The sequence below is a fragment of the Falco cherrug genome, chromosome 8 (assembly GCF_023634085.1).
Source record: "Falco cherrug isolate bFalChe1 chromosome 8, bFalChe1.pri, whole genome shotgun sequence".
NCBI classification, from domain to species: domain Eukaryota; kingdom Metazoa; phylum Chordata; class Aves; order Falconiformes; family Falconidae; genus Falco; species Falco cherrug.
Genome location: NC_073704.1, coordinates 46,100,665 through 46,114,376, shown reverse-complemented (window position 1 = coordinate 46,114,376; position 13,712 = coordinate 46,100,665). Strand labels below are relative to the sequence as shown.

Here is a 13,712-nt window from a genome sequence, read left to right as displayed (position 1 = left end):
ACAGTGTTTCTCCAACTTGCACGATGACTTCAAGCTGCCTCACGGGGAAGGGGGCTGCCCACTGGTCCAGCTCCCCAGGGGTGTCTCGTGGCCACAGACAGCTGCCATGACCACAGGGCCTGGAGTGCTGCACAGCTTCTCCGACAGCAGAGCCAGTGAGTCATCCCCTTCCAAGATGCCAGGCAGCTCCAAGGGCTCTGGCGGACATCTCCTTGTAAGCAGAAATAAGATCATTTAAAATAAGAGAGATCAAAATCCAGCTCAGAAGAAGACACAGAATGTCAGCACCTGAGGGAAGAGCAAGTAGTCAACAGCGATGATGAGTTTCTTCAGAAAGAGATCATTTCCAGTAAGCCATTGATTTCTGTCCCCCCGGAGCATCACCCCGTTCAGACACCTGGAGAGCTCTGATGGGGCTGAGGCCGGCACCGATCTGCTGGAAGATCCCGGGAACTGTCTTCATGGATGAACAATCAACCATTTCGATGAATCTTAAAGCCATGAATAGCCAGATGAAGAAAAACTTACCAGAACACTGTATCAGGAGAACAGGTAGGCTAGAAGATGCCAACCTGGGAAGAAGGTCCCTTGTTGGGACTTGATCGCTCATCAGTCAGGACAGACAAGGGCCAGTCCTAGATGCCACGGAAGCCCGCAGCTGCTGGCTGGTGTTATTTTGCCTCCTACGCAAGCTCTGAGCCTGGCAGCTCTGCCCGCCTCTCCTCGGCACCAGGGGAAGAGTGGCGGAGCAAGAGGGTCAGCAAGTCAACAGGGCTACAGCCAGAGATGGCCCGGAGGTGCTAGGGCAGCCCCCCAGGACCCCCCCGAACGCCAGGCTCTGCCACCACCGCTCCGACCACAGACCTGGCTGGATGTGCCTCTGCACGCTGGCACCGTACAGCCATCAGCAATTAAACCCAACAGAAGCTGCAATTAGGAAAGGGGCAGGAGGGTGCACGCAGCAGGACCCACAAAGGACGAGACGGGATCTGGAGCCTCCTATACAAGCTCAGACAATAGTCGTAATCGTAATCGCTGGGTCAGTTCTGTCCACCCCAAACCCTGCTGGGAGCAGGTATGTAATTGAGGCTGGATCCTGCATTTCCTGCTCTCATTGTTCATCTTCCTCCCATTCTTTGCTTCTTTGTTCTATTCAATGCACTTTTTCAAACTCCTTTCTGAAACACATTAGCAACGGGCTGTTACAGCCTCCTGTATGCCGTGATTAAAGAGTAGACGCAGATGCCTCCTCTTTGTGGAGCGTTTGGCACCTATTACTTGGAGGGAATGCAGGAGAACGGATGACATGGGAAAGTCACAGCAGGTCATGAAAATAATGTAGGTGGTTAGGCAGGAAAATCTTTGAAGGTTGTGAAGCCATTAGCCGAGAGCACAGGCTGTAGTAAAAAGGATAAACAGAGAACAGAGACGATGAATAAATAGTGGCTGAAGAGACAAGGGAATACACGTCGTGTCCAGTGATGAAACCAGGTCTACACTGAGAAACAGCAAGTTTGGGCTGGTTTTTTATGCAGAAGGTGATTAGGTAACCGGTCTGAATGCATGTTTTAAATGGAAACCACCACAATAACCAAAATGCTTTAGCAGAGCGCATTCACTAAACAAGAAGAGACGACCCATGTGTTTTGTATAATGCACAACCCGGCCGCGATGAGGTTCTCCTGCAGGTTGTGTCACCAGACCCTTGCTAAAGAGCAGGTGCTGCCAACTCCACTGGAGCAGCTTCCTGGTGCTCCCGACCCCGCCGCGTCCTCGGGCAGCGCTGGCCCTTCTGCGAGGCTGTGGTTTCAGGGCAGGCCACCTCGGGCAGGGCTAACCACAGGGGACCGGTGGGACGCTGCACAGCTCTGGGAGCGCTCACACCTCTCTGTGAAGGACACACATGGGAGGGACCACCTACAGAGCTGAGGCTGAGCCCCGTGATAACGGAAAAAATGCAACAGTACTCCATGCTGGGGGTGGGGTGGGGGAGGGAACCATGCTGCTGGAGGGTGATGTGAGGCTAAACACACCAAGTTCAGCAATATGCGTCTTCGCTGCTCAACCTCTTTGTCCTCCTCTTTGCACCACCAGCTCAACACAGCCCCCCGGGATGGGGTAACTCACCTCCAGAGTTTCCACATTTTACAGGAGTGACAACATCCTCAGCTGAAAACCAGTCCCACAGGGTGAGGCTGAGATGGCCACCCCACCTTGTCCACTCTTTAGCAATCGCAGCCACCTGAGAAAAACACCCCTGCCACGGGACGAGCACCCAGCCCTGTGCTGCTGCACCCTGCCACCTTCCAGGCACCAGCATTTCAGAAAGCAAAACCAGGAGCAAACTTGGATTCTAGATTTTTCTTGCAGGGTCTGCTCTCCCTGTCTTCCTGAGAGCACAAGGATGGAAGTTTACTGTTTAATTGTTAATTACACTTTCTTGTTAGATTTCAGATGCTGAAAAATGTTTAGGGATTTCTTTTTCTGTGTAATTAACCATGATGAAACAGAGTTTTATACTGCACTGCAGTTTTTGTTAAGGTTATTCATAATGGGGAAAGGCTAAATAGGTTGAGTTCATTATCATTATAGAAAAAAAAACTGAGGTGACCCAATCAAATTAATTTAAAATTAAGTGCAGTGAAGCTGATAACTCCACACAAGTCAGGAGTTCAAATAAAAATAGAAGGGACAATCTACAAAGGAAGAAATTACAAGCGGGCAGGGAGTTGAGCTGGAATTACTGCAATGGGAAGGTGGCAAACACATGGCACTGGCAAACAGGGCCACTGGAAAAAACAGTGAAAAGGCATAAAGAGACTGGCAAAGATTGTAGGATGTAAAAGGAGAAGCTGGAGGAGGAAGGGACGAACATGAAGATGGATTTAAAATAAATGGGTAGGGACAGTGCTTGTTAAGCTAACTAGATTTATTTCTCTGCCCAGAAATTCTTATGTCCTTACAAGACAGTAGCAAAGCAAGGTCTTTAATTTTACTTTTCCTGGGTTTATTGCTTGGGCCTTAGTGTTATTTAACAGCAGTGAGTGTCAACCAGTTCCATTGTGAAGCTGGACTTAATTCAGAATCATTAAATCTGGTGGAAGCTTTTTCCTCCTGACAAGGCATCCTGAAGATGCTGGTGCTTCTCTAACGAAACATGGCAAGCCACGCACCCTAGGAGAACGGGCACGACCGAAACACTGATGGATAGAGCAGGGACAGGGAGACAGCATTCCCCTCTCCCTCCTCCCAGAGAAGATGAGGAAGCATCGTGATGCCCGGCCGGTTTTGGTTCTGCCGAGCGCTACTCAGACACCCCAGCAGGGCACTGCGCAGGGAGGCAACGCAGCCCATCGCTCTGGGCTCTTTTTTTTAGGCTTATCTTGAAAAGCAGACATGTGTTTTATGCCTCTTTTTGCTTTGCCAAAGTGGCATGAGCTCTAAACAAGCCTCAGAGTCAGGTAACATGAATAATAGTGATCAGATGTTCACGATGCACGTTGGCGTAGTTTAAGGGGTTTTATCTCCTGGGAACTGGTTAAGACAAGCAATACCCTGATGCGAGCCACCTCTAGAAAACTCCTAAGCACTGCTAGATGACGGTGCTTGAGTTACCTGTGATGAGTTCAGTGCCAAGTCTTTACCAAGTCCTGTATCATTTGTTTCATCACTCAGGGCCAGAAGCGGGAGCAGCGAAGATGCTGTTGTTGGAAGAGGCTGTTCTGGGCGCTGCCCACTGGATGTATGGCAAATGTAAGCTCAGACCCTCAGTTTGACATCCCGTCCCCAGCTCCCCAGTTTGAACAGCACATGGGTTCCTAAAGGACTGGCTGAAACGGCACAGATCTGTCAAGGCAGCTGCACAAGCGACTTTCCTCCAGACTCCCTACCTTGGCCATGCTGAAAGCCCATGTTCTGCACTTTCTGCCCTCCCCCCATGAAATACAAATGGCTTCTCTTTGCCTTGGAGGACCCATGGCTTAGCTTCTCTCCATCCTCACCTCTAATTCACCCCTAAGCATACGGGCAGCATTTGGGAAAAAAGCTTCGAGAATGCATTCAACATAAATTATTATTCCCCTTTTAAACGGATTATAAAAATCCTTTTATTACAAAATATTAAAATGTTCAAATTATTGGTGTGGAAAAACGTTTCCTGGAGGTAAAGTTTTTAAAAATTGAGGTTTTAATTACAAGCATAATCCTTTCTGGCTAACATTTCCAGTCTTGTGAAACAACTAGATACAAACTGCACGGAGGCCTGGCTGTGCTACGAACAAAGGAAGATGCTGCCTGTAAATAGCTTAGAGGACATCAGAAGACACTTCTCTCATCAGCAATCTTTTTTAGCTTAATATAGCTCCTCTTTGCATAAAACATTGACATTTTTGCAATGTTTGGACCCAATGGTGCGAATGCTGATTGTCATCCGAAGATACTAGAGTGTACCTTCAAAAATATGCAAGAACATTTTACAGACAGTAGTTTTACTTGCCTTCAAAACACTGTATCTTAATATTTCATACTTATATATATTTAAATGTTAGTACCACCGGCTGAATGCTAACATGCTTTTATGCTAATGCAATCACTGAAAATCCAGATAATGTTGTGTATTGGCATATACGGTTAGTGAATTATGGATACCTAAATGTACAATCCCACATGCCTAGCAACTATTTTTGTTAGTGCATTTAACTTTTATTTGCAATCAGAGCACTTGAGAATTGTTCAAACGAAGTTTACTTTTGCAAACTGCTGAATGGAAAACATTTTGTTAAAGGTTTAAAAACAGTAAGACTGTGATGAGGTTTTAGAGTCGCAATAAGGGCACCGCTCAGAAAACTCTACCAGATGGAACAATGTTTGATCTGGTCACACGCTCGGCGATTAAAACCCAAATGCCTAAAGTGAAGGGCATGTAAGAGAAACAAGAGATTAAATCTTGATTTCTTCCATATCAGGTCACCCTCTTCTATGGCAGAGGCCCACAGAGAGGGGCAGGTGGGTGCCGGGAGGACACCATCCGTGCAGGCAGCACCCTGGCAGCGAGACCCTGGGACCCCTCGCCTCGAGGACCGAACTCCACTGCGCTAAGGCTGCTCTCAGGACCAGCGTAAGCCATATAAATACAGGCGGTATCAGGCAGGAAAAATCCTGAGCTGCCCTGGCTGTGCGCCTTCTCCTCCTACTGCCTTTGCTGACCCAACGCCTCGGCCAGCCACCTGGCCCGTTGGCTCAAGATGCTGATCCATTTGAAAACCCTTTTATCCCAAATCCTATTTCAGCACAGCCAGACCCCTGAGCCGGGTGCCGGACAGACTGTGCGCAGGCAAGACCTGGGTGATGCAGCTGGCTGCACCATGCCTTACCTGCTTCACTGCCTGACCAGAGTTAAGGGCAATGCAAATGTGGGGAAGACCTGGATATCTGTAAGAGCTAAAAAGTCCTGGATGTGACCCAGGCATGTCTGGGACTGCTCGGTGTCCAGTGGTTCTCTCCTGCCTACAGACAATGCCGACTGCCCTCTCCAGGTTCAGCTGTTCCAGGAGTTGATGACCTCCCGGCTGGGCTGAGGAGCTGCTATCATCATGCCCCGACGTTCCTCTGGGAAGGTTTGCCCAGCTTGGAACTGCTGGCCTGAGCCAACCTGGCTGCAGGGACCTGGGAGGCGGCCACAGACCCATTTGGTAAGCAGCAGACCATTGCCTACTGCCCAGGCAGGGCTCAGCATCCACCGCGGGATCTGGTACCAGCCCCAGGCACACAAGGACGGATCAGATCATGCCCCTACAGCCCAGTGAGCTGTGGCACCTCTGGGAATTTCCTGGAAAGTCCTCCCACCTAACTGAGGCCCCTAGGAACACCCACGAGTGAAGGAAATAAACAACAACCCCTCAGAAAAACTCAACATATCAGAAAATGCTTAGCATGAAGTACTCAAAATGCCCCTGGCAGTTTAAATGGAGCATGGAGTAAGCTGAGCAAATGTATGAATAAACAAATTAAGCAGATAGCACAAAGCAGACGAGTTGGCACGTAGGTGTCTATTGAGAAAGTTTAAGCACAGCAAGGGGAAAAAAGCAAACCCAAAACCCAGGCATAATATAATCCTCACATTTCGGAACTGAGCTCTCAGACAATACATCATCTAAACCACTCGAAATTACCATCTGTCAGAATGTCCTTTAAAGAAAAAAAGGTCTGAAAGTTTCCAAAGCAGTATTTTAATATTGTCATATCAGAAAAGAAATTGTTTCTGTCCAAAGAAAGGCATTTCAATTAGCTGAGGAATACTATGCAAAAACATTAGTTTTGTGGCCACTGCTACACGCTCATATCACGAGACAATGAATTTCCTGAGTCTTGATCATGTCAGGTTAGCTAAATCAGGGAAGACGCAATTTAATAGCCCCCATCATTTTGCAAGTTACCTGCAAATGCTTCCAGACCCTCTGAATGGTTTTCTCTTTATGGAACGTATAATGAGGAGTCTAGATGCTATTAAAGAACCTAAGGAAATAATTACAATATTGTTTCAAACATTAAGATAGGCCATAATATGAAGAGCGGGTCTGTGTTTCTGATGTGAAGAGTGTATCTTACTGTGATCAGTAAGTCAAGCTGTTTCAGACTATAAACTAGGTCCTCTCCTGGTGTAAATCTGGGTACCTGCTGCTGTCCATGAGGTCACGTTACTTCACACATGCTGAGGACCAACTCCATTGGATACAAGATTGGAAAAGAAATGCAGTTTTGTAGACTATATATTAGACCAAGTGATAAATAATTTATAATGGTAGAGAAGGTGACCGTATCTTTAAGCATAGAAATATGCAGATATAACAGCCCTGACTGTCAATCTTCACTCCACACTTCTGACCCTGATCCATCCAATGCATTTCTAAAGCCTCTGCACCTGCAGATGTGCAACACACACACCACAAAACCCCAAAACCCACAAAACCAAACGGGCCCCAATAACCGCTGGGACCCACAGGGTACCACCTGCAGCACCACACGCTACGCCCCGGCACGAGGCAGACGGGGCTCCTCCAGGCAGCAGCCACCTTCCAATGAACCACCAACACCCTTCAGACCAGTCTCCTCCTGGCTCAGCCTGCCGACCCTGTTCCGAACCCCACGACTAATCGACACCCCTTCGGTGTCAGGTGCACATGTCCGTGGGGCTAACCCCCCTCCAAAGACAACACACAGGAGCTGCTGTATTTCTGAAATGAGCACCTCGCTATCCCAAAGCAGCCAAGGAGGAAGGTGCTCCCTGGGGTGCTCATAACCGCATCACCCCCCAGACCTTCCCCCAGAGAGGGCTGCCAAGGGGAGAAGAGGGGAAGTGGAGTTATTCCCCTTGGACTCTGCAAAAACGAGGAGCCCAGGCAAATCAAGAAACAATCGCAGCTTCCACACCAAATTACTTCTGGCTAAGTCTAACGAGCAGAACAAGGATGCCCTGAGGAGAAGACCAGGGTAAGTGGTGCTGCAAGGAAAGGGCTAGGCAGGGGATAAGGCAATTTGGTGTGTCACAGGACAAAAGAATTTTCCAGTTCCTGCTATTTTAAATCAAGAGAGATGATGAGAAGCACAGAGCCCGTCTGGTCTCCCAAGCGTCACCTTGCCACCCAAGGCGGGACAGAGCTCACCCTGACAGCGCAGCTCCCAGTACGAAGGCAGCGTGCTCCTTCAGCGTGGCCTCGGTGCTGTTCAGCCCATCGATCACCAGCCGGAGCCCACCCATGGAGAGGAAATCCTTGGCGTTGTCCACCTGGGAGAGAGCAGGTCCCCATCAGTATGAGACCCCCAGCGAGATGCTGCTTAACACCTCTTGGAGAACACCTTGCTTCAGGAAGCACAGCACCTCTTCCCTCCTGCTCTGAGTTTTACAAGCAATTAAAAATCAAGAGGGAATGACTATGGCTTGAATTCCGTACAATGCTGCCTGCGAGCAGTGCATGTCCTGGCTGCAGAAGCACTGACAGGGGGCTATTATCACATGCAGAAGGCATTGCTAAAAACCCAAATACTTTGATAAGCTATCAAAACTATTCTCAACACGTATTGCAGTAATTCAGGTAATGCCAAAAACTTGGTAGGTCTAATGATGTAAAAACAACCCAGTTCTTCTCTCTCTCACCTGAGCAAGCCTCTCCTGGGAACCCAGGGAATTGTATGTTTTGCAAATGTAATTAATTAATTGACGCTCTAATTGTAGCACCAGGAGGTAGGGATGTTTAAGAGCCTGTCAGCAGCAGCGGTACATGGGCAGCATCACCTCTGCTCGCAGAGAGGAGCATGGGCGGTCCTGGGCATTCTGCACGAGTACCGTCAACAACCTCACGTGGACATGGAAACAAAAAGCCAGTCATCCTTGCTCGGAAGGGTCAGCCAGGGGCTTCCCCTCGGGGCAGCCTGAGCGATGATTTTTCTAAAGCAGACAATACTGGACTAACTACCAGTAGGGAAAAGTTTAAACATTAGTGGGGATTCATCACTCCACAACTTCAACCAGACTTGGAGCTGACCAGGCACAATCACAGCGGGCATCTGTTCTCGGAGAGGAGGAAAGAAAAGGGCTCCGAGTGGCTCACAAACAACACTTAGAGAAACAGCGCAAAGTGCTTCAAGGACAAAATTTGGTCCAAAGTCAAATCAATGCATTTTGGTTCTCAAGGATTTTTTTTTCCAGTTTAAAAGGGAATCTGATGGACGCTCAGAACTGTGTGTGCAAAAAGATCGCATTTAGAATTTTAACATTTCTCCTCCCTGAAAGACAGGTAGACAACAGCATACATTGGCAGATGGGAATAGAACATAAACCCAAGTTACTGGCTGGGCAAACCAACCTCCCCAACTTCAGCCAGCAGACCACGCTGCTGGGGTGGGACAGGACAAGCACCACAAGGCATTCGGGGTACACCAGGCTCGCGCACCATGCTGCAGTGTGAACGCTCCTTTACTCAACAATGACTTCATGCTTAGCGTTATATTTATCTTAACCATGTGCCTTCACCAAAATTGGCCGTTAAATTGGATATTTTAGGTACCCAAGAGAATGAAGAAGCTACTTAGCTTTATGTCCTACAGGTATGTCTTTACCAAAGCAGGACCTGGGGAGCTACAGCTCGTCTCTTCTCCCCAGCGGGACAATACCCACCGCTTGCTGTCCCTCTGCAAAACTGGTGACAGAAAGCCGATCTCTGCAGGGCTGCTGGGGCTGATTCAGGATTTGTAGCAGCTTTTGTATCCTTTCAGATCCTAGTCTTTTAACTGTCCCTATAAACTGGTCCTGCCAGACCTCTTACTTTTCTGCTGGCCCATCTTTGTCTACAAAGAAATCTATGCAGCAACCCAATTTCAGCTGCCAGTGGGTCCTTTTATTGCTCAGCCTCTGTAAAAACTCGGAGGCTGTTTTAACGTCTGGAATTGGACATTGACTTCTGCTCAAGAAGGAATGCATAGACAGGCAGAAGTTTGCATCCAGCATCAGTCGTGGTAAAACCAGCCGTCACTGTAAGCTCAGCCCCAGCATCAGTGAGACACCTCAGCTGCAGAATATAAATTGTGCTGTAAAGCTTATTCTGAAGTTGTTCAGGTTTTTATTAACTGGAGTCTGTTGTGGGAGCTCCTTCCCTCACTCACTAGTTTAAAACCAACAAAATTCCCCAAACTCAACAACGTAAAGGTATTAACCTCTCTGGGGAGTGGAGGATGCTGTGAGGCAGCAGCTCGTGCCTTGTTTCAGTCCACTGAAATCAGGACAGAAGAAAGCCAAAGATCAAAAGAGCTCCTGAGTAACGTACGCAGGCAGCGTGGGAGACGAGAGGGATGGGAGAAGAGCAAACATGACAGCAGTTATTCAGGGAGCAGCTTTCAATCGGAGGAGAAAGAAAATGGGGAGGGAAGGTGGGAGAGAAAATGTTAGAAAATGAGAGCAAGGAAGAGCAGCATGTCAACCGTATGCAACAGAGAGGAAATTAGCAGTGAGAAATGGTGTAGCATGTCAGAGGAGGGGAGAGAGAAAGATAAGGAGAGTAAGTAATTGAGAAAAAGAGCCTGCAACGTATGAGAAGGGGTCTTGGCTCTGCATGCTGCTGTGCAAGCACCATTAATTCTGTTTATAAATGAGTTATGCTCTGGCCTCTTCATATTTGCATTTGGGTTTTATGCATTACAGATAACCTAGCAAGCCAAACCTTCCTGCTCTTTCTCCAAGACGGGCTCCCAAACATGCCAAGTTGAATCCTGACTGATGAGAAGTAAACCAGAGTTGGCAACCAAAAGCTGAGCAAACACAGAGCCCTTCAGCTGACCCTTCAATGGCAGGAGAAAGCACCTCTGCCCCAGCTCAGCACTGGCCACAGTTTCCCCTCTGCTCCCTGGCAGCCAGCTCAGAGGCACGTGCTGCTTCACGTCCCAGAGCTCTGGGATGCTCATGACCACGCCATGGAGCAGAGAGCATCCTTTGCCTGCAGCCCCTACAGGGCATGGCATTTTCCACTTGACAGGGCATTCTGTGCCCTGGACAGAGCAGCAGGACAGCCAGGAGCCAAATAATTATCAAAAGCCATGGCACATTACCATTCAGATGGGGGCTGGGAGAAGAAGGAGCAGCAGACCCATCACCGGCCCCACACGTCGGTGCAGGGTGCCCTGGGCCACCCACCCCTCCGAGGACCCCTGTCCTCCAGCGGCACGGCTGTGGCTCGCCGCAGAGGACTCCCAACAAGTTCAGCCCTTCCAGGGTTATGCGGCACAAGCGTATTTGGCTGCTATTCAGTAATTACATTAAGCCAGTGCTGCTAAAGTCAGTACCAAGCAGAGATAATGCTCTGGACGCATTCAACTGGCTGGAAGAAGAAAGAGGAGGAAAAGCCATGCTGGCTTAGAGACAAGTCATATTTCTTATCAGCTTCCTGCCTGATGAGAAGGTGCTGCCCAGCCATCTGCCCTGACAGCGCAGGCACAGAGCGACATTGTGATCGATGCACAAAGGAGCCCTCTGTACGCCCTGCCAGCCCCCTGCCATTTCCCCCCTGCTGACCCCTTTGATGCTGGATGTGGTTCCCTTTGATGCTCCAGTCCCTGCCCCGGGAGCGGGGACCGCTTCCCACTCCTCTCGCCTTTCTGAAAGGGTTTGCCCCATCCCGGGCTGCAAGCAGGTGGGATTTTATGCTGGAAAAGTCCAGACCGTTAAGCTGGAATCCAAAGCACCCCAGGGTGTTTTGGGCTGCTTTTTAGCATGCTGGCCTGATGCTCTGGCACCCTTAACCAGACAGAATTAGCCCTGAGTATAAATACGAAGCTCTTTGGGTGCCCATTGTTCACACATATTCTCTGAGTCAGACAGATGCCGTCACTGAAACAAAAGCGTTGAGAACAAACAGCAAGGAAGCCTCTGCATGCGTATGACAGAGATGTAGTGTGGAAATTCAAGACAAAGAGCCCTGGAAATAACACTTCCATTAGCTTGTGCATGGACTGCCTCTCTCTGCAGCACACTCCTCCAACTACCTTCCCCCAAAATACCACGTTTGGTTTTAAGAAGTGTCATTCCAGTGAAAGGTCTCACACTGGCATCTCCCAAGAGCTGTCCCATCCACTCTCTGAAATGACAAAGTCACTGAGGGTGACAGTGGAAACTCTCCCAGTCCATTCCAGACTTCCCCAGTCGCTGGGGAGGGAGCAGCCCGGCCCTATGCCACAAGGCAGAGCACAGCCTGATGCCCAGACACGCACCCACGCCGCTGCAGTGTGGGAAGGCACCAAGCACCCGGAGGAGAGCGGTGTGCCCGCAGCCTGCAACCCACAGGAGGTAGAAATGTGCGAGCTGAAAGCAGAGCAAGGGAGATCAGAGGGAGGGGTGGGGAAAGCGTGAGCATAAACCTGAGGAAGCTTGATTTCAGGAAATATATTTAACCTCACACAGAGCCGACTGGCATGGCTCAGCTGAGGCTCAGCAACTTGCCATTTGCCTGAGCCTTCAGTCACGGTCGCCACCAGCCCAGCTGTGAGAGAGGCTCTACACGCCACTTGCTACACACTCCCAGACATAACAGAGGCATTTGGGTGGCTGTTGTCTTCACTGGTACGAAGACGTTCTCTGCAAACTGGTGCAAGGACACCTACCCGCAACCACAGAGGCTTTCCGTGGAAGGAGCAAGAAAATAATTATTTTCTTAGCAGCCACCACTCCACCTACCCAAAAATGGCAGATAAAATCCCATTTCATAACATATAAGCATATAAAAGAAGAAAAAGGAAGGGCAAGAAAAAAAGCCTGAGAACAGACGACAAATCAGGCAACATTAACCCCTAGGAAACTGCCCACTACTGGCACGAGCAATGATTTATTCAAACCTGGATACAAAATAAGCCTGCAATAGCGCCCTGCTGTCTGTTATTATCCCAGGATTATGATAATTAAGCAATATGTATTACCTGATACCAGTAAGAAAAATAAAACCACATTTATGACACCGTATCCCCTGGATTTTACACAGTAGTTACTAATGCATTTCTGTTACCTGGTGAACATAATATTCAAGATCATAAAGTGCCGCTACTTTTTCATTCAGTGTGGAGGCAGAGCTGTTGAATTTGCTGATTAATTTAACCATAATTTCATAATCCGTTTCCATCTTCACATTCAGCTTTTCAAACTCCTCCTTCAGCTGCTCTATGGGCCGGAACTTCTTCCTCACCTCTTCCTCGTGGGCCTTGAAAGAAGGAGGAGGAAACCAGACATGAAGGCAGGTGACACAGACAGCCAAGAAAGACACAGAAAGACACCCCCGCCCCAGATTTACACGGGGACCCTGGCTGTCTGTGCAAACGGGTGTACTGCTGTGCATCAGAGACGCAGGGACAGTTCTGAGTGGTCCTGGTGAGAAGCCCACGAACCGAGTTCTCTGTAAGATACCTGCCTCGGATACCAGCAAGCACCTCCCAAGCCCGTACCTAGGGCTTTTTCTATGTCCTACACACCTTCCAAAACAATGTAAAACCCAGAGGCAGGCAGCACTGCTGTTCTCTGTTCACCTGCAAGTGGATCTTCTCAAGACCTGACTGCAAACGGCCCTCAGCAGCCCCCCAGTCTCACAGCTGACCCTGCTTGCAGCCAGAGATGGGGCTGGAGTCCTCCGGGGGTCCCATCCAGCCTGAACTGCCCAGTGACCCCATGCCAGTGACATCAAGGAGATCTCGGATGCACACAAAGATGCTTCCATCATCCCGATCACTTAATGCATTTCAGGATGGCCTTCTCCCTCAGGGACACGTATGCACTCTGTTGGGGACAGAAGCTGTCAGAAGTGAAGCGGGAGGACCAGCCATCAGATGGGGACAGCTGAAGCACCACAGGGCTTGGCCAGGAGATAGCTCGTCCTGCAGCACAGCTTGTCTCCCTTGTACAAACAGCACCCCTAGGGCCGTGATGAACCAAGAGAGCTGCAGAAAGGTGAGCAGTGAGAAGGAAAAGGCTCTGCCAGAGATCTAAGAGAGCCCCAGAGCCAGCAGGGAGCAATTCTCCAGCATCAGCACTGGTGGCATTGGGACAGGCAGGGACAGAGCCTGCTGTGGCAGAAGATGGAGGAAACAAGAGTCCAGATTCAAGATGGGCTGCCCCAAGAGCAGGAGAAGACAAGAAAGCCCCTTTTGAAAGGGATTCTGTTACAAACATTACCGACACACATTTT

The 13,712-nt window shown here is 49.2% G+C and overlaps 1 protein-coding gene across 8 annotated transcripts in view; it reads right to left on the bottom strand.

Moving 5' to 3' along the window:
* The window catches only part of SIL1 (SIL1 nucleotide exchange factor), a 97,377-nt gene that overhangs the window by 27,712 nt on the left and 55,953 nt on the right, over positions 1-13,712 (bottom strand). For all 8 annotated transcript variants that reach the window (XM_055719527.1, XM_055719530.1, XM_055719526.1 and 5 more), the window contains 2 exons: positions 12,543-12,734; positions 7,662-7,783 (listed from right to left, as the gene is read on the bottom strand). In XM_055719527.1, coding sequence (XP_055575502.1) covers positions 7,662-7,783; positions 12,543-12,734 — 314 coding nt within the window. The remainder of the gene's footprint in view (positions 1-7,661; positions 7,784-12,542; positions 12,735-13,712) is intronic.